This window comes from Cololabis saira, chromosome 9, assembly GCF_033807715.1.
Source record: "Cololabis saira isolate AMF1-May2022 chromosome 9, fColSai1.1, whole genome shotgun sequence".
Classification (NCBI taxonomy): domain Eukaryota; kingdom Metazoa; phylum Chordata; class Actinopteri; order Beloniformes; family Belonidae; genus Cololabis; species Cololabis saira.
The window spans coordinates 4367624-4387167 of NC_084595.1; the positions used below are offsets into that span (position 1 = coordinate 4367624).

At 40.1% G+C, this 19544-nt stretch overlaps 2 protein-coding genes across 2 annotated transcripts in view; one reads left to right on the forward strand and one right to left on the reverse strand.

The window, feature by feature from the left end:
• si:ch73-138n13.1 (titin homolog) overlaps nt 1–16630 on the forward strand; it is a 348772-nt gene extending 332142 nt beyond the window's left edge. The window contains exons 9-10 of the mRNA XM_061729751.1: nt 15979–15994; nt 16434–16630. Of these exons, the coding sequence (XP_061585735.1) occupies nt 15979–15994; nt 16434–16630 (213 nt within the window). The remainder of the gene's footprint in view (nt 1–15978; nt 15995–16433) is intronic.
• The window catches only part of crybb2 (crystallin, beta B2), a 147410-nt gene that overhangs the window by 92842 nt on the left and 35024 nt on the right, over nt 1–19544 (reverse strand). The window lies entirely within an intron of this gene.

Below are 19544 nucleotides of genomic sequence, written 5' to 3' on the forward strand. Positions count from 1 at the left end.
TGACTCAGTTTGTCCTTTGGCTCCTGAAAGCAGCCGGCCTTTTCTGACATGGAAAAACTGGCTCGTCTCGACAACATTTAGTAGAACTGGTACGTCTTTATTCTCTGTCTCCAGTCACTTTCACACTGCAAAAACAAAATCTTAACAGGAATATTTGTCTTATTTCTAGTTAAAATGTCTCATTTTTAGTCAAAAAAAAATCTCATTGCACTTAAAACAAGACTCATCACTGGAAAAAACAACAATTTTCACCTGTTTCAAGTAGATTTTCACTTAAAATAAGTAGAAAAATCTGCCAGTGGAATAAGATTTGTTTGCTTGTAATGAGAAGATAAATCTTGTCCCACTGGCAGATTTTTCTACTTATTTCAAGTGAAAATTTACTTGAAACAGGTGAAAATTGTCAAATAACAAGTTATTTTTCCGGTAATGACTCTTGTTTTAAGTGTAATGAGATTTTTTGACTAAAAATGAGACATTTTAACTAGAAATAAGGCAAATATTCCTGGTAAGATTTGGAGTTTTTGCAGTGCAGGATTTATTAAACTACCGGTACTGTTTTGAGTCAAATAATAGTTTGACCCATTTCACGGACAAAAAAAGTAAAATATTTGATAGTTTCGTCCATCGTACATACAAGCACAGAAATGCACTGCAAAAACTCAAAATCTTACCAGGAATATTTGTCTTATTTCTAGTTAAAATGTCTCATTTTTTGTCAAAAAATCTACTTAAAATATTTGAAAATTGTTGTTTTTTCCAGTGATGAGTCTTGTTTTTAAGTGTAATGAGATTTTTTTTAGACTAAAAATGAGACATTTTAACTAGAAATAAGACAAATATTCTTGTTAGGATTTAGAGTTTTTGCAGTGTGCTCCTTTATTTTCTTTCGGGGGTTTATTCTCGTGCCCTGCGTGTGGCAGCACATCAGACTTCTGACCATGAGAGCATGTTCCTGGCCTTTATCTCATGTTTCTCCTTTTTTTATTTAACTTTTTTTGTCTGTGAAATGGGTCAAACTATTATTTGACTCAAAACAGTAGTTTAATAAATCCTGCACTGCAAAAAACTCAAAATCTTACCAGGAATATTTGTCTTATTTCTAGTTAAAATGTCTCATTTTTAGTCAAAAAATCTCATTACACTTGAAACAGGTGAAAATTGTCAAATAAGTAATTTTTCTGGTAATGACTCTCGTTTTAAGTAAATTTTCACTTGAAATAAGTAGAAAAATCTGCCAGTCGAACAAGATTTATCTTCTCATTACAAGCAAAAAAATCTTGTTCCACTGGCAGATTTTTCTACTTATTTTAAGTGAAAATCTACTTGAAACAGGTGAAAATTGTTTTTTTTTCCAGTGATGAGTCTTGTTTTTAGTGTAATGAGATTTTTTTTGACTAAAAATGAGACATTTTAACTAGAAACAAGACAAATATTCTTGTTAGGATTTAGAGTTTTTGCAGTGTGATCCTTTATTTTCTTTCGGGGGTTTATTCTCGTGCCCTGCGTGTGGCAGCACATCAGACTTCTGACCATGAGAGCATGTTCTGGCCTTTATCTCATGTTTCTCACAGGCATTCTGATGATGGACAGAAATCACAGACAAATAGTAAATGAGTCACGGTGATCCAGCTCTCACTTCGGCGTGCTGGAATGAGATCCACATTCATGTTCCTGCCCGGAGTTAGAAACCGGAGCGTTTACTTCCCGTAACATGACGCTGACCACAACTATAGTTTTGTTTTGTTTTTTTTACAAGTTTTTCCTTGAACATTCACTTTCACGGGTCAAAGGACGAGAGCGAGGACAGCAGGATAAAAAACTAAGTTCTCCACCTGATTTACGTGTTTATACGTGAAAGAAATTATCTAGAGTTTCATTGACCACATTTTATTTGATTTTTATTTATTTTGTACATGTAAAAGACAACAATTTAAAGAGATGATAAGAAAACAGAGCAAACAAAAAAACTAAACAAAGAATTTCATACTTTAACACTTAATATCTTAATTACATGTGCAAAAAGGAGTAGGAAGAAATGTAAACATATTTAATCCTACCCCCATTCACTAATCATTTATTTACACATATTTATAATAACTATACTATAATTATACTCACACACATACCTATACATACATACACAGAGTTGAGTATTTCTATATATTTGTACACACATGCCCATATAAATATTTATATAAATATACTTATTTATACCATACTATCTCTATATTAACGCCATCTGCTCTATATCTATATATATCTACTTACTAGGGGTGTAACAATATATCGTGCCACGAAATTTTGCGATACAAAAACATCACGATACGTGTCGTGGAGGTGACAAACTGTATCGTGATATTGGGTTATTAATATTAATCTATTGTGTTGATTAGTAACGACCGCGCCTCGACCCGCGGACCAAAATCTTCCTCCGCTCAGAAGAAACTAGTCCCGTTTTGGTCCCGATCACAGACTTTTAGGGTTTTGAGCTCTGAACTTTTACTGATGTAAGGCTGGTGTAGAGTTAAGCCTTACCCTATTAAATTAAACCTTTTTGGGGTGGTGAGTAGGATAAACACGGGGAAACTTCTGCTGAGTTCCAGTGTACTTTAATGTCCCTCAACAGTGTAGGATTTCAGAACATCAACACAGCACCTAGTGCCGTACTGTGGCGTATCACTCCGCCCAATCTAAAACAGACTAATCACTACAGATAAACTGACTAGTGTCATTATAGTCCCTGATTTACATCAGAATATAAAGAATAGATTTATAAAATAATGAACCCTGAATTACCAAAATAAACTTCTTAACAAAAATAAATCTCCTCTTACACTTATAAGGTGAGCATGAATCAATCTTTTTTATGATGTATAATTGTATGTATTTATTTACTTTTATTTATTTAATTTTAGTTGTTAAATTTCTGGAAAAGAAAAAAGTAAAATCATACATGAGAGAAACTATTCAGTTTGTGGCTAAATATTTGTACTTGTATGAAACTGAAGATCATAATGCAAACCTGACATTTACTTTTAGTTCAGTTTGTGGAAAATGGTTGGCCTGGCTTTCTCTTTAAAACTTAAACAGTTATAAAGCATTACAAACTGGAACAATAGGGCAAACGTACAGTATTGTTTTGTATTTTGTGTCTTTCAAATAAAAGATAATTTTTTCCAGTCATATGTTCCTCATTCAAGGTTGTTAAAAAAATACTGTTATAATATCGTATCTTTATCGTGACCTCAGTATCGTGTATCGTATCGTGAGATTAGTGTATCATTACACCCCTAATACATACATACATACATACATACATACATACATACATACATACATACATACATACATACATACATACATACATACATACATACATACATACATACATACATACATACATACATACATACACACACATGTAGTTATAATTAGCTGCCCATTTCTGTACATAAATATAAATAAATCTACCCGTTCACCAATAGTGTTATATCCGGCCCCTAAAAGCTGCTAAACCTCTTCCTCTTTGTACCTTGTGAAAATCATGTTTTTATATTTGTTTTTAAACTGGTTAATGTTTGGACATTGTTTTAATTCTGAATCCATTCTGTTCCATAGTTTAACTTCACTGACTGATATAGAAAATCTTTTCATTGTTGTTCGTGTTCTACGAGTCTTAAAGTTTAGAGTTCCACACAAGTGGTGACACCTGAAATCCAACGTGCATGAATGCATCAAATAAGACACTGGTCTGGGGCCGACAGCTCCACGTTCTCTCACCTGTTGACACAGTAAACCAGAATAACCTGCAGCTAAAGCCACTGTTTCTCTTCCCCCACGTGACCCGGGCGGTTTGACGACGGCTGCTCATCAGCGTTGTTTATCAAACATTAGCTCGGCCCGCTGATCCTGATTATGTCAGAGCAGCATGGGCGAGGACATTTCCATGTTATGTAATTGCAGTCTGGGTGCCCTTTGGACCGAGTCAGCTGAGAAACCAGCTCTCACTTTCAGCTGTGAATGCTGCTCTGCTCGTGGGTTTCTTTTGCACTAGGGGAGAGAATGCCCTACCTACTAATGTTGCTGTCGTCAATGAACATTATGACAAAGGGCCAACACCCCCTACTTTCTACCACTAGCCCTCCCTCACTATCACTACCCCTAAAAATTAAGCAACAGATTTTAGGGCACTTGAAATCTTCCCAGGGGCCTGTCCCAATACTCCCACTACTCCTACTTTTAAGCACTACCCCTAAATTTTGCGTGCTCCGTCACTGCGTGGTTAACGTTCGGGTACGTAAGCAACTGCGTAGTTACGTTTGCACAAACGTCACACCATATCAGGAAGCTGAGAGCCAAAAGCTGTTTTAATTTCAGCTGCAGCGCTGTTAATATGCCCCTTTATTAAGTTTTTATCTTTTTTCAGGTGTAAAAGTAACCGTTAAGATCCCCAACCTGGGCTCAGTTTATCCAAATAACGCCTGTTAAGAAATTTGATCTGATGTTTTTGGCGATGATAAGAGCCCCCGGTCCGGAGCAGCAGCAGCAGCCGGAGTACAGAGGTGATCGCCAGGTCAACCTGCGCCGTCGTCCCTGGGGAGAAACCTGTAGCTCTGTGGAGAATTACCACTGGCTGAAATAAATCATTTAGGAAGATAAATGTTGGTTTAATAGATGAAATCTAACAGTTGTAGCTACGCCTGTTAAGAAATTTGCTCCGAAAATTTTGGGATAATGATGCCTGCCGGCTCCGGAGCTGATTTATGGTTCCGCGTTAAATCGACGCAGAGCCTACGGCGTAGGGTACGGCGCGCGTTGCCGCGTAACCTACGCTGTAGACTCTGCGTTGGTGTAACGCGGAACCATAAATCAGCCTTTATTCTGGCGAGGTTTGAAAAAGACTTTGCAACAACGTGCAAACGAGTGATTATGTACATTCACTGACTGAATATTATGAAAGTAAAATATATATTTCTCGCTAGAAATGTAATCAAAACGCATTTTTATGCAGAAACTAACTCAAAATATTGATTAGGGGTTGTATTGGGACAGGGCCTAAATTTCGTCGTCAACGAACCTTAGGCTCAGTCCCAATCCCCCCCTAGTTCTACTTTTCAGCCCTACCCCTAAATGTTGCGCGTTCCCGTGAGGGTAGTGGTGTCCCAATTCCTCTTTGCATCTAGGGGGAGTGCACATAACGAGGGCTAGAGGACATAACGAGGGCTAGTGGACATAACGAGGGCTAGTGGACATAACGAGGGCTAGTGGACATAACGAGGGCTAGTGGACATAACAAGGGCTAGTGGACATAACGAGGACTAGTGGACATAACGAGGGCTAGTGGACATAACAAGGGCTAGTGGACATAACGAGGGCTAGTGGACATAACGAGGGCTAGTGGACATAACGAGGGCTAGTGGACATAACGAGGGCTAGTGGACATAACGAGGGCTAGTGTGTATCAATCTAGCCCTTCACAGCGAGGGTTTTCAGATACTGACTCGCCGACCGCGGGCCAGAAAGATTTCCCAGAATGCTTTATGTCATCATTTGCAGACTGAATCAAACTAAAAACATGGCGGACATTTCAAATTTTTACTGAATAAAATCAATATTTTGAGTTAGTTTCTGCATAAAAATGCGTTTTAATTACATTTCTAGCGAGAAATATATATTTTACTTTCATAATATTCACTCAGTGGATGTACATAATCACTCGCTTGCTCGTTGTTGCGAAGATCTCGCCAGAATAAAGGCTGATTTATGGTTACGCGTTACACCAGCGCGTAACCTACGCCGTAGACTCTGCGTCGATTTAACACGGAACCATAAGGCCCAATCCCACTTCACTCGCCCTTCTTTTCTCCACTCGCCCTTCTTTTCTTCCCTACCCCCTAAAAAAGAAGAGGGAGATTTTAGGGCACTTGAAATCTAGGGCACTTGGCCCAGGTGCCTGTCCCATTTTTCCTACTCCCCCTCGTTTTCATCCCTACCCTGATCAGGAAGCTGAGAGCCAAAAGCTGTTTTAATTTCAGCTGTAGCGCTGTTATGGCACTTTATTAAGTTTTAATATTTTTTCAGGCGTAAAAGTAACCTTTAAGATCCGCAACCGGGGCTCAGTTTATCCAAATAACGCCTGTTAAGAAATTTGCTCCGAAATTTCGAGATTTCTGTATGCCGGCTCAGGAGCTTGGGTCTGCGTTAAATCGTTGCAGAGCCTACGGCGTAGGGTACGGCGTACGGCGCCGCGTACATCGACGCAGACCTTACGGCGTAGGTTACGTAACCTACGCCGTAGGCTCTGCGTTGGTGTAACGCGGAACCATAAATCCCTTTATTCTGGCGTGATCTTTGGCAACTTTATCTGAAAGTGTGTAAATTACCCAGATAACAGCTGGATTACTTTGTGGTTTCTGAAAACTATTATATCAGAAACATCCAAAACAAATCTGACGAGTCACAGGATTATTTCTCTCTATTTCTCTGAGACGAGTCTGCCTGTTTGCCTTCGGTCGGCGAGTCAAATCGACGCAGAGCCTACGGCGTAGCTTACGTAGCCTATGGCGTAGCTTACGTAGCCTATGGCGTAACCTAACAGCCTTTACTCCGGCGCGATCTTAGCGAACAACGGACAAAAAAGGGATTATGTACATTCACTGAGTGAATATTATGAAAGTAAAATATTGGTTTGCAACTAGAAATGTAATCAAAACGCATTTTTATGCAGAAACTAACTCAAAATATTGATTTTATTCACAAAAAAATAAGAAATGTCCGCCATGTTTTTTTTTTTGATTCAGTCCGCAAATGACGACGAAAAGCATTCTGGGAAATTTTCATACCCCCTCGCTCGCCAAGTCAGCATCTGAAATCTCTCGATCCGTAGGGGCTATTCTCAGCCCCTAGCCCTCGTTATGCCTCCTCCCCCTAGGTGAAAAGAGGAATTGGGACACCACTACCCACACGGGAACGCGCAGAAGTTAGGGTTAGTGAAGAAAACGAGGGCGAGGGGTTCAATTGGGACGCAGCCTAAATCAGCTCCCGAGCCGGCGGCTCTTCTCATCCCCGAAAACATCGGATCAAATTTCTTAACGTTATTTAGATAAACTGAGCCCAGGTTGGGGATCTTAACGGTTACTTTTACGCCTGAAAAAATATTAAAACTTAATAAAGTGTCATATTAACAGCGCTACAGCTGAAATTAAAACAGCTTTTATCTCTGGGCTTCCTGATATGGTGTGACGTTTGTGCAAACGTAACTTCGCAGTCGCTTACGTACCCGAACGTAAACCACGCAGTGACGTAGCAAGTGGTTCCCAATCCCTAGGGAACATTACAAGGGCCCTACGGTTTGTGGCTTCATTTTTAGGGCTAGTGGTAGTGAGTGAGGGCTAGTGGCTGACAGAAACAAAAATTACTACCTACAGTTAAACCGGACCTCGTGCTCGATACGTGTCCAAGTTGAATGACTTTTTGCAGCAGGGATGTTCGCATCAGAATTGCAACCTGCTGTTGGTAATAAATCAACCGCTGCCCAAAAGAAGGAAACCAGTGTTTTTACACTCGAGCAGAGTGACGTACACACACCCACTTGTTCTGGCAGCCGCGAGCTTTCAGACGAAACTCGCACTCCTGCCGAGCCTGGAGGTGTTTGTTATGTAACGTTGGGGTTGAGAGGTCACAACACCCACCAGACGGTAGAAACTCAGAGATCTGCAGGGGAAGATACACTGCAGATGAGAAATGTAAACGTAATTGGCTCACGTGCACTGCAAAAACTCAAAATCTTAACAAGATAATTGTCTTGTTTCTAGTTAAAATGTCTCATTTTTAGTAAAAAAAAATCTCATTACACTTAAAACAAGACTCATCACAATTTTCACCTGTTTCAAGTAGATTTTCACTTAAAATAAGTAGAAAAATCTGCCAGTGGAACAAGATTTTTTTGCTTGTAATGAGAAGATAAATCTTGTTCCACTGGCAGATTTTTCTATTTATTTCAAGTGAAAATCTACTTGAAACAGGTGAAAATTGTCAAATAACAAGTTATTTTTCTGGTAATGACTCTCGTTTTAAGTGTAATGAGATTTTTTGACTAAAAATGAGACATTTTAACTAGAAATAAGACAAATGTTCCTGGTAAGATTTTGAGTTTTTGCAGTGCAGGATTTATTATTTTTAGTCAAAAAATCTCATTACACTTACAAACAAGAGTCATCACCAGAAAAATAACTTATTTGACCATTTTCACCTGTTTCAAGTAGATTTTCACTTGAAATAAGTAGGAAAATCTGCCAGTGGGACAAGATTTATCTTCTCATTACAAGCAAAAAAATCTTGTTCCACTGGCAGATTTTTCTACTTATTTTAAGTGAAAATCTACTTGAAACAGGTGAAAATTGTTGTTTTTTCCAGTGATGAGTCTTGTTTTAAGCGTAATGAGATTTTTTTGACTAAAAATGAGACATTTTAACTAGAAATAAGACAAATATTCCTGGTAAGATTTTGAGTTTTTGCATTGTGGTACCAGGGTTTCTTTTCTAGAACACTGCCTTTTGTTTATATAAAAAGGAACAAAGGATATGTATAAGGATTAGGGCTGGGCAAGTTAACGCGTTATTATCGCGTTAAATCATTCATTTATTAACGCCGACATTTATTTTATCGCGCATTAACGCACGTTGCTCACATGCTTTTGTTTTGAAAAGTCTTTTGCCGGCTGCTGCAGAACCGGAAGAGAGTTGGTGGAAAAACATGCGGAAAAGCTAAAACATGGATTGAACATTTCATTTTAAAGTTCTCCCATTCGACGCCTGGAAAGGAAATTTAAAAAGTGATTTTTTTTTTTGTGCTTCACACTTTCTAACAGGGACATTTGGTGCTGAATAAAGATAATATAAATATGAATATAGACGCTAATGCTGCTCCCTGGTAAAAGTTTCTGCTGTTACCTCAGAAATTGCCTGTTTTAATGTCATGATTGTGGATCAGGATTTTGTTGGTAGACTTTTTTTATTTTTCATTAAAAAAACAGGATGACATTAATGCCCTGGCAGTGACAATAAGCTATATTTTATTTGACATTTTTACGTTACTGACTAGGCCTGTGTTGAAAAATCGATTTTCTGATTCTAAATCGATTCTCATATTAATTCCTAAAAATCGATTTGTATGTCTAAAGATCGATTTTTTTTTTTTTATTATTATTATTTATTTTTATTTTTTTTTCATCATTACATTTTTGCCTGGTGAACTTTAATCCCAGTAGTTTTGAAAACTCCTGGACTAAATGAACTTTTCTTTAGAGAAAATGCTGGACATTTCAGCTTAAATGTCTAAATGTTATATTAGTTCAATGAAGTTCATATTATCTATATTTACTAGAGCTTGTTTGGTTTCTCTGTTATCGGACACAGTTTGTCATGAAATACCTGAAAAATACCGGTGCTTCATGTCCAGCTGTGTCTGGTGACAGAATAAATCAGACAAGCTGAAATAATCTGTTTACTGCTTGAGCTGCTGCAATTTCTTTCTTTTTTTGCACTTTAAATGGATATTGAAATGCCTATTTGAGTTATTTATTTCTTAGTTATTTCACAATAATTATTGTGAAATTATTATTTCAATAGTTATTTTACAGTCATATAATCCAGGCAACACTAACCCAAATCAATATCGAATCGGATCGGATCGAATCAAATGGTGATAATCGATTCTGAATCTAAAGAATCGGAATCGAATCGATTCTTGACATTTGGCTCCTGGGAGAGTAGCTGCTGTTCTTGCGTAGGATCGATGCTTTGTCTCCAGCCCGCTTATAATCAGATCCTCCATTCTGGAATATTGTTCCAATTCATCAACTCTTCGTTCCAGACCATTGATTATTTTGTCCTTTTCTTTCAACTGAGTTTTTAGCTGCCTGACTTCACTCACGAGCTCCAGCAGCGTAACTTGCTGTTTAGCTACTGAGCTCATCTCTTGGGTCAGGTAATTCAGAGATTTTTTTATTTCCTCCATATCGTCTTCAATTGTGCTCGTGACGGTAACTGATTGACTTGATGCTTTCTTTGGTGGCATCTTGTGTTCTTATTTTCGTTGCTTTTTAATTAACTTTTTACCAGTCGATACTCGATCGATACCCAGCTCTATTACTGACAAGTGCTGATGTTTGCACAACTAATGTTATGGCACTTTCATTCATACTTTTATAAATAAAAGTGCACTGTACACAACTTTTGAATTCATTGATTAATTGTGATTAAAAATTGTAATCGTTGCCCAGCCCTAATAAGGATATCAATATCTCTTGGAAATACAGACTTTCTCGGGTGGCATTCGTGTCTTCTGATTGGATAATCTGTGCTGCTTGTGATCACCAGGTTTTTTACACTGGAAATGACTTTAGCAGCATTATAACTGAATTAATCCTTCACCCACAGGCGACCGTATCACATGATCCATCACTGTCTTAGCAGTTAATGGCTAGTACTCGTTTTATGTATTTAAAATAACAAGATGCCAACAGACCCAGATGTTTAAGATCACTCAACCAGTCCATTTTGTGTTCTAAATAACCTGCACATTATATTACACGGTTGGCTGAAAACATTTAATAATTCATCAGTTGATGTTTTTGTATGTTTCTTTTTAATTTGACATTTCAAGACGATGTTTACTTGTACGCACTGCAAAAACTCTAAATCTTACCAGGAATATTTGTCTTATTTCTAGTTAAAATGTCTCATTTTTAGTCAAAAAATCTCATTACACTTAAAACAAGAGTCATTAGCAGAAAAATAACTTGTTATTTTACAATCTTCACCTGATTCAAGTAAATTTTCACTTGAAATAAGAAGAAAAATCTGCCAGTGGAACAAGATTTATCTTCTCATTACAAGCAAAAAAATCTTGTTCCACTGGCAGATTTTTCTACTTATTTTAAGTGAAAATCTACTTGAAACAGGTGAAAATTGTTGTTTTTTCCAGTGATGAGTCTTGTTTTAAGTGTAATGAGATCTTCCTTTACTAAAAATGAGACATTTTAACTAGAAATAAGACAATTATCTTGTTAAGATTTAGAGTTTTTGCAGTGTATCACCTGAAAACTGAATGATTCTCTATTTGGAGAAATGTTGAGTTCAACAGGCTCATGCTTGTCTTTTCCTGGACCTGCGTTGTCGTCTCCTCTGCAGACGAGCACATCTCCGGCTGTGTTTAGAGCGGTTGAAATCCCTCGTTCCCCTGGGACCAGACGCCAACAGGCACACGACGCTCAGCTTGCTGATGAAGGCCAGAGATCACATCAAGGTTTGTCTCCATGTCCCAGCGCACTCACCTTATTAGAGCAAAGAGGGTCTTTATTGACTTCTGTGGTGTGTGTGTGTTAGTACTAGGTTTGTCCCCATCAGGATTTTTTAACTCACTTGAGTTTGAGTTTCTGCCGATCCCGATTTTTCCCGATCCGATCACTTTTTTTGGCTCCCGATACATTTCCGATACTTTTTCCCGATCAGATACATTTTGGCAATGAATTAAAAAAAAAAAAAAACTAAAACTAAATTATCCCAAGTTTCTTTTATTGTCCATTGGAGAACAACATGGACATTTATTTCAACAAAGTTTATCAGCTCTGGTGCCACTAAATGTAAAAACATGAAATTGTAGACTAAAACAAAAAGTGCAGAATAGTGCAATAACAAAAATAAATACATTTAGCTTCAAAAGAGGTAGTTGAATGACATCCAGTCAAACTCACAAACACAAGAAGAGTAAAATACTTTTTGGCTTAACCTTAGTGCAACATTCTGAATGGATGAAATGAATATCAGCAGCTTAATGAACATGAACAGATATAAAACTTCACAATTCAAACATGGAAACCATGTTAGTTTCCCTTACTTCGTCAGCCGGAAGTGACATTAAATGCAACGATATATAAAACGATTTAATACATATTAAAAACATTAATAACTAGGAATGTCCCGATACTTTTTTTGGCCGATACCGATGTTTTGAAAATGCCGTGATCGATCGGGACAACACTAGTTTGTAATGTATGTTTGAGTGTGGGTATGCACATAGGCACACATAAGGGTGCGAGGGCCCGTTCATCGCTGCTTGCAGCTTTAATTCTTCTCATTTATATTGTTTGTCATTATTCTAAGTTATGTCATGGTTTTAGTAATTGTTTGTACTCTGTGCTCGAGTGTTTTAGTGTGTTCTCCTTTAATGTTTTTTATATATGCCATCAACCTGCCAGGGACTGCAGATGTAAATGAGCCTGTACGGCTAAATCTGGCACGTTTACACGATGGACTCAAGTGCTCATGTTAATTAATGTGCGTTGTCCCTTTTTTAAATAAATAAATGAAATTAAATACAATTGCATTTTTTTGTCTCCTGTGCTGTCCAGAGGTTAGAGGACAGCGATAGGAAAGCCCAGCACGCCCTGGAGCAGCTACAGCGGGAGCAGAGACACCTGAGGAGGCGTCTGGAGCAGCTGGGAGTGGAGAGGACCCGCATGGACAGCACCGGCTCCACCGGCTCCACCCGCTCCTCCGACAAGTCCGACTCTGACCCGGGTGAGACTTTCAGTGCAGGATCATGTAGACGGTGTTTAATCATAACAGCTCGTCTCAGGACAATTCATACGGAGAATTCAAAACCTTCAAATGTCATAGAAAGAAAGCCATCATGTAGACCAGGGGTCGGCAACCCAAAATGTTGAAAGAGCCATATTGGACCAAAAACACAAAAAACAAATATGTCTGGAGCCGCAAAAAATGAAAAGTCTTGTATAAACCTTAGAATTAAGGCAACAGATGCTGCATGTTTCTATATTAGTTATAACTGGGGGAAGATTTTTATTATGCACTTCGAGAAAAAAGTCGAAATGTCCAGAAAAAAGTCGTAATGTCGAGATTAATGTTGAAGTACAATCTCGAGAAAAAAAGTCGAAATGTTGAGAAAAAAGTCAAAATGTCGAGAAAAGTCAAAATTTTGAGAAAAAAGTTGAAATGTCGAGATTAAAAAGGAAAGGAAAAAGGAAGAAAAAAGGAAAAAAAGAAGAAAAAAGGAAAAAAGAAGAAAAAGGAAAAAATTAATAAAAAAGGAAAAAAGAAAAAAAGAGAAAAAAAAGGAAAAAAAAGAAAAAGAGAAGGAAAAAAAGGAAAAAAAAGGAAAAAAAGTCAAACATTTTTGAAAAAGCTCCAGGAGCCACTAGGACGGCACTAAATAGCCGCATGCGGCTCTAGAGCCGCGGGTTGCCGAGCCCTGATTTAGACTTATCTGAACAAAAATGTAGATCAACCAGATATTTTGGGGATATCATGTTAGTGAGAAATTGTAGTCTTGAAAAGGGATTCTCAGCTGATCTCACTTTGGCTCCCACATTTTCAAAGGTCTTTAATTTGTTACTCTCTTTTATATAACTAAACAAAGCAAATACATTTTTTTCAGCAATAGCCTTTTGATACCGTCCGACTTCCGGCCTACTCAGGGTCTGGAACGTTTTTTACTTGCTTGCGCTGTGACTGGTGAACCCACGTAGATCGTTCAGCAATCTTTACTGCTGTCGGGGTCGCGATCTGGACAACAAAGGGGCCGTCCCAACGGGGTGATTACCACATTTTTCGTTTCACCACTCGAATCAGGAGCTGGTCACCCGGTTTCAGCAATTCCTGCGTAGGAGAGAGAGGAGAAAGCGGCAGCTTACAAGAACTTTGAACATCTTTTCCAGCAAACAATTTACTCATCCACATCGAGAGTGGATCTGCCTCTTCGGCTTTCTCTTGCCATGGTTCTCCTTCCCATAGAGGGAGTTGGAACGGGCAACCATGCACTACCTCAAAGGGTGTGAGGCCTGATGGGTTTGGGACGATTTTCATGTACATTTTGACTAATGACAGGCATTCAGACCATGGTTTTCCAGTTTCTTCCATGGTTTTCCTGAGCCTTAGCTTAACAGTGCCATTAGTTCGTTCCACTAGGCCTGCACTTTGTGGGTGATAGGCACAGTGGTTCTTTAGGCTGATACCTAGATGTTTAGCCATGTTTTGGACTACAGTATTCACAAAATGTGCACCATTATCGCTCCAAATTAGCCTTGGAATGCCATGTTCTGGAATTATGTGTTTGCAAATGGCTTTAGCTACTGTGAGTGCGTCAGCTTTTTAAATTTTTAAAGTAGGTATTGGAATACTTATACTTTGTGTACCATACCCTGCATCCCTCCTGTTGAGACATGGGACTTCCCATGGCTCAATTTAGCCACCAGGGGGAACAGGTTTTTTGGGAGTACTGGTTTGTTTCAACAGGGGTAGGGGTCTCGTTGTCATCATCCTCTTCTTCTTGACCTTTCCCTGGAAGGGTCAGGGCTGCCAGAGTCCTGACTTCTCCCCAGACGGTGAACTAAGTGGTTCTCCCACTTCTTGACCTTTGCACCCTGGCAGGTCAGGGGTCTAACTTAATAATTTACAGTGCCAGCGGTTATCTCTATGTCCCTCAGATCCCCCCGCCGTCACCTTAGATTACTTGGTGTGACAAAACCTACTCCACACTGATCACATCTGGTGTGCACACAGAGTTCCTTTGTGTCTAAAAGGACTGCTCAATGGGTTTGTTTCTTCTCCATACACCCCTTTTTTTTTCTTTTTAGAAGTACCCATGATTCTGTGTAAAATGTCACTGACATGCAATTGACAGTAGGTTCATGAACACGCCCTTCGGTACTACTGTATCTAAAATACAGCGGTGCTCATTTTACGGGACAAAACCCAACCAATCATCAGTACGTGATTTTACGACAGATAAAATAAAGAAAAATGATATGGAGTTTTTTGTGCAAAAAATGACCTTGAAATATGATATGATATTTATCACGCTCGTGTAACAGTCAATCCAATCATACACATCTCATACTTACAATGGCAAGAATTACATTTCTATACAATCAAAACGTACAAAGACCGGGTCAAATACAGTATTACAAAAGTAATCTGTAACCATTCGAACGGTGAATTAAACCAATTTGAGAAATTCTACGTCACTATGCCTGTATTCAGGGCTTAGAATAATTCAAAAATACTTTATTACCCTATTTATATGTTTTTTCCAAGAGGGGAGCTTAAAAAGTCTCCCTCGTCAGACACAGATCACATCATCCAAAGAAGCTAGTTATTTGTATCATTCCCACAAAAATGTCAACAGAGAGGCCCATAGGAAATTCAATACCCCAGGTATTTTGAGAGGAGCGTCTCTTACCAGTCTCAGGTCCTTCCTGGCTCGACGGGGACCCGTCACTGGACCTCGAATCGGCGCAGGACCAATTTCCTATTGGCCTTGTCCCTGAAGTCGGGACGGTTTGTCGACAGTTTTAGGCGGCCATTTGATCCCACGTCGTCCCGACGCCACAGATCTTGGACCCCGGGTTTCGGCACCAGAAAATGTTAGGTCTAAATCAACATTACATAAGTTCTTAACGAGGAAAGACAACAGAGACTGCTTGGAATGGTCTTTTAACGCGCTTCTGCAGAAGGGGGAAGCTCCTGACAGCAAATGCTTCCCAAATGCTTCCCCCCTGCATGATGCTTTTATTGAGAAACTTAACAGAGACTGACCGTTTATGGACAGTGAGAGGAAGAGATAAAGTGTGATTTAATGATGACATTTCAGTCGAGTGATTGAACCAGGACAGTCCAAAACCTGAGTAGATCAGGAGTAGCGTTGTAACTGTTGGAGTCCCAAATCAACATAACATAAACAAGGAAAGACACAGAGACTGTTAGAATGATTTTTAAGGCTTTCTGCAGAAATGTGGGGAGGAGAGCAGAGGAGTGCAGGGCCCGCTGGCCCTCACAGAGAACTCCCAAGCTCTTCTCCCAAGATCTTCTCGCAGCATCAGCTTTTTATTGAGAATTTGTGACAGGAACATGACCATTTTAAGACAGCCAATAGTAGACAGTGGATGGACAATGGGAGGAAACAGACGGAGGTAACAGACAGCGGGGTTAAAAGGTCACACATGTGACATTTCAGTTAAAGAGGAACTAATCTGTGGTATGCAGAAACAAACAGACATCTTTAGCTTAAATTTTTTGAAAAGCAACGGGTCACATAGCTCAAATGCCTTCCTGACAAAACACGAACTCTGAACAGATGCGTCCAGCTAACCTCCAGTTAACCTCAAAGACAATGAGACAGTTGTTAACAAAAATGTGACAAGCATGTGGAAAACAGGCAGTTTTCCAAGCTGACCTAATAAACCTGATTCTGATTCTGATAGTTTCATAAGGACAAGACTAATTCAAAAGTTTGATTAATCTCACAGTAACATCTGTTAACAAAGCATATTATTTTTCAAGTTTCAGAAAGATAAGACTATACTCAACTGTCAATCACACCAGTGATGTGTTTTCCTCCGTGTGTAACAGAGGACCTGGACGTGGACGTGGAGGGAACAGACTTCCTGCTGGGTGACCTGGAGTGGAGCAGCAGCAGCGTGAGCGACTCGGGGGACGAGCGGGGCAGCCTGCGCAGCAGCTGCAGCGACGAGGGCTACTCCAGCGCCAGCCTGCTGCGCCTGCAGGACTCTCAGGAGAGAGCCAAGCCGCCGGGCTGCAGCCTATAAACACGGCCAAGCAGCCGGGCTGCAGCCTATAAACACGGCCAAGCAGCCGGGCTGCAGCCGATAAACACGGCCAAGCCGCCGGGCTGCAGCCGATAAAACACGGCCAAGCCGCCGGGCTGCAGCAGATAAAACACGGCCAAGCCGCCTGGCTGCAGCCGATAAACACGGCCAAGCCGCCGGGCTGCAGCCGATAAACACCGGTCACCGACTACAGCCACCTACTCTCCTCATCTACTCCCATCCCAAGGTCGGCTCCCCTCTCCCTCCGGCCCTGTTGAGACGCAGTTTGTAATAAACGTCCAAAATGTAATAACTTTGTTATTTCATTTTGTAATAAAACCGCATTCTGTAATAAACTACCCCAACGCATTTTCTAATAAATTTTGCCGCATTATGTAATAAGTTATTACATTTTCAGAAGATTATTACAAAATGCAACTTTTTTATTCTCTAGAAAATGTAATAACATGGTGCATTATGTAATAACGATTCTAAAGCATAGTTTATTTGTTTGTTATTGGCCTATATAATTCCAAACTTCAAATAGGCAACTAAAGTTATATTTGGAGTTTTATACATAGATTTATTGGGCTACATAGCTATAAGGGAAATTGCATAAAAAATGTCACTCTTGTATAAATTAATTATATAATAGGTATTATTACAAAATGCACCATGTTATTACATTTCCTAGAAAATAAAAAAGTTTTATAATAATTTTCTCAAAATGCAATAACTTATAAATTTATTACAAAATGCGGCTTTATTACGATATGAAATGAAAAAGTTATTACATTTTGGACGTTTATTACAAAATGCACCGTTATTACAAAGTGCGGCTCAACAGCCCCGTTAGGACTGACCGTGTGAGAGGCCGGGTCTCTCCTGAAGCCGGGTCTCTCCTGAAGCCGGGCCTCTCCTGAAGCCGGGTCTCTCCTGCAGCCGGGCCTCTCCTGCAGCCGGGTCTCTCCTGAAGCCGGGTCTCTCCTGCAGCCGGGTCTCTCCTGCAGCCGGGTCTCTCCTGCAGCCGGGTCTCTCCTGCAGCCGGGTCTCTCCTGCAGCCGGGTCTCTCCTGGAGCCGGGTCTCTCCTGCAGCCGGGTCTCTCCTGCAGCCGGGTCTCTCCTGCAGCCGGGTCTCTCCTGGAGCCGGGTCTCTCCTGCAGCCGGGTCTCTCCTGAAGCCGGGCCTCTCCTGAAGCCGGGCCTCTCCTGCAGCCGGGTCTCTCCTGCAGCCGGGCCTCTCCTGCAGCCGGGTCTCTCCTGAAGCCGGGTCTCTCCTGCAGCCGGGTCTCTCCTGAAGCCGGGCCAGCTCGGACTTCCCGTCCGCACCGGGACTTTCATCCAGATAGCGACGGCTCTGAGACGCCCAGCCGTCCGTCAGCGGCCGGTCTGAAGTGTCGCCCGCTCTGCGTCTCGCCAACTTACGAGTGGGATTGTAAGGACACTCACCCCGGCCCCTACTTGCCCTTCCGTCCTTCAAAAACACAACTTTCAGCCAGAGAATGTTACCACACGATGCCCCACTGCCTCTTTTTCTAGGCCTCGAGCCATGGAAAGCACTTATGAGATTTCACTCTTACTTCACACACAGACGCAGACATTAACACAAACACGCTCTTTGGTTGGTCCTTCTCGCCCAACAAGACCTCTCAAAGGTGTAACGTTGACACGGTGCGGGGCTTCTTTTTTCCGCCTCGCTCACCAGTCAGACACCTGTGCATGGTACCTTGCACTTATAATTACTTGTTTTTAAAAAAACAAAATTGTCACCACACTGCAAAAACTCAAAATCTTACAAGGAATATTTGTCTTATTTCTAGTTAAAATGTCTCATTTTTAGTCAAAAAATCTCATTACACTTAAAACAAGACTTATTACCAGAAAAATAACTTATTTGACAATTTTCACCTGTTTCAAGTAGATTTTCACTTGAAATAAGTAGAAAGAATCTGCCAGTGGGACAAGATTTATCTTCTCATTACAAGCAAAAAAATCTTCCAAACCGTGCTGGCTTCGCTGTTGGCTGCAGTACCCCCGACGGCCGTCGTGGCGAAGGGTGGCGCTAGAGAGTCTCATTTCTTAAAAGGAGCCTCATGCTCCTTTAAGTGAAAATTGACTTGAAACAGGTGAAAATTGTCAAATAAGTTATTTTTATGGTAATCACTCTTGTTTTGAGTGTAATGAGGTTTTTTGACTAAAAATTTGACATTTTAACTAGAAATAAGACAAATATTCTTGTTAAGGTTTTGAGTTTTTGCAGTGCATTTTGAAATGCCGTCTCTTAGAAAGATTTCTGCTGCTGCAGCAGTTTCAGTAACGCGTCCAGGTTAAATGAATGTTCCTACACAACATCTCCCACAGCAGACTCGGGTCCTTTCACACCTCAGTTTGGCGGGTTTTGTAAACTAGTTTCATTTTCCCGCTGGTCCAGTTCCCGTTCACACAGAAAGTTTACTTGTATGTGTCAATTTAAAACATATCAGAACAAACTCAATGCTTTTTTGGTCAGATATTTTTGCCTTGAGAGCCAAATGTATAAACACACAAACGGTCCTCCGTTGTGTTTAATGCTTATTTAATGACACGACAATCCTACGCAGATTGTCTGTCGTCATGGTGATTCTTTTCATTGCCTATATTTATCCATCACAAAAAACAAAGTGCAGCTACAACTGGGAAGGATCGTTTTATTCAACTGGTGTCGCCAAGGCACAGATTTTAATCAGTGTTTATCCTGCATAAATGAAAGTCTACTCTTAATCAACTGCCCCAAATCATGTTATGCAAAAATATTGTGCTGTTTGATCCGGCCAGGCCTTGTGATCCTTTTGCCGATCCAGTTCTTTTGGTTTTCTCCTAAAAGGCGTTTTTGCCCTCACACCAGTTGAAATGAACTTCACTGAGCGGGAAAACAA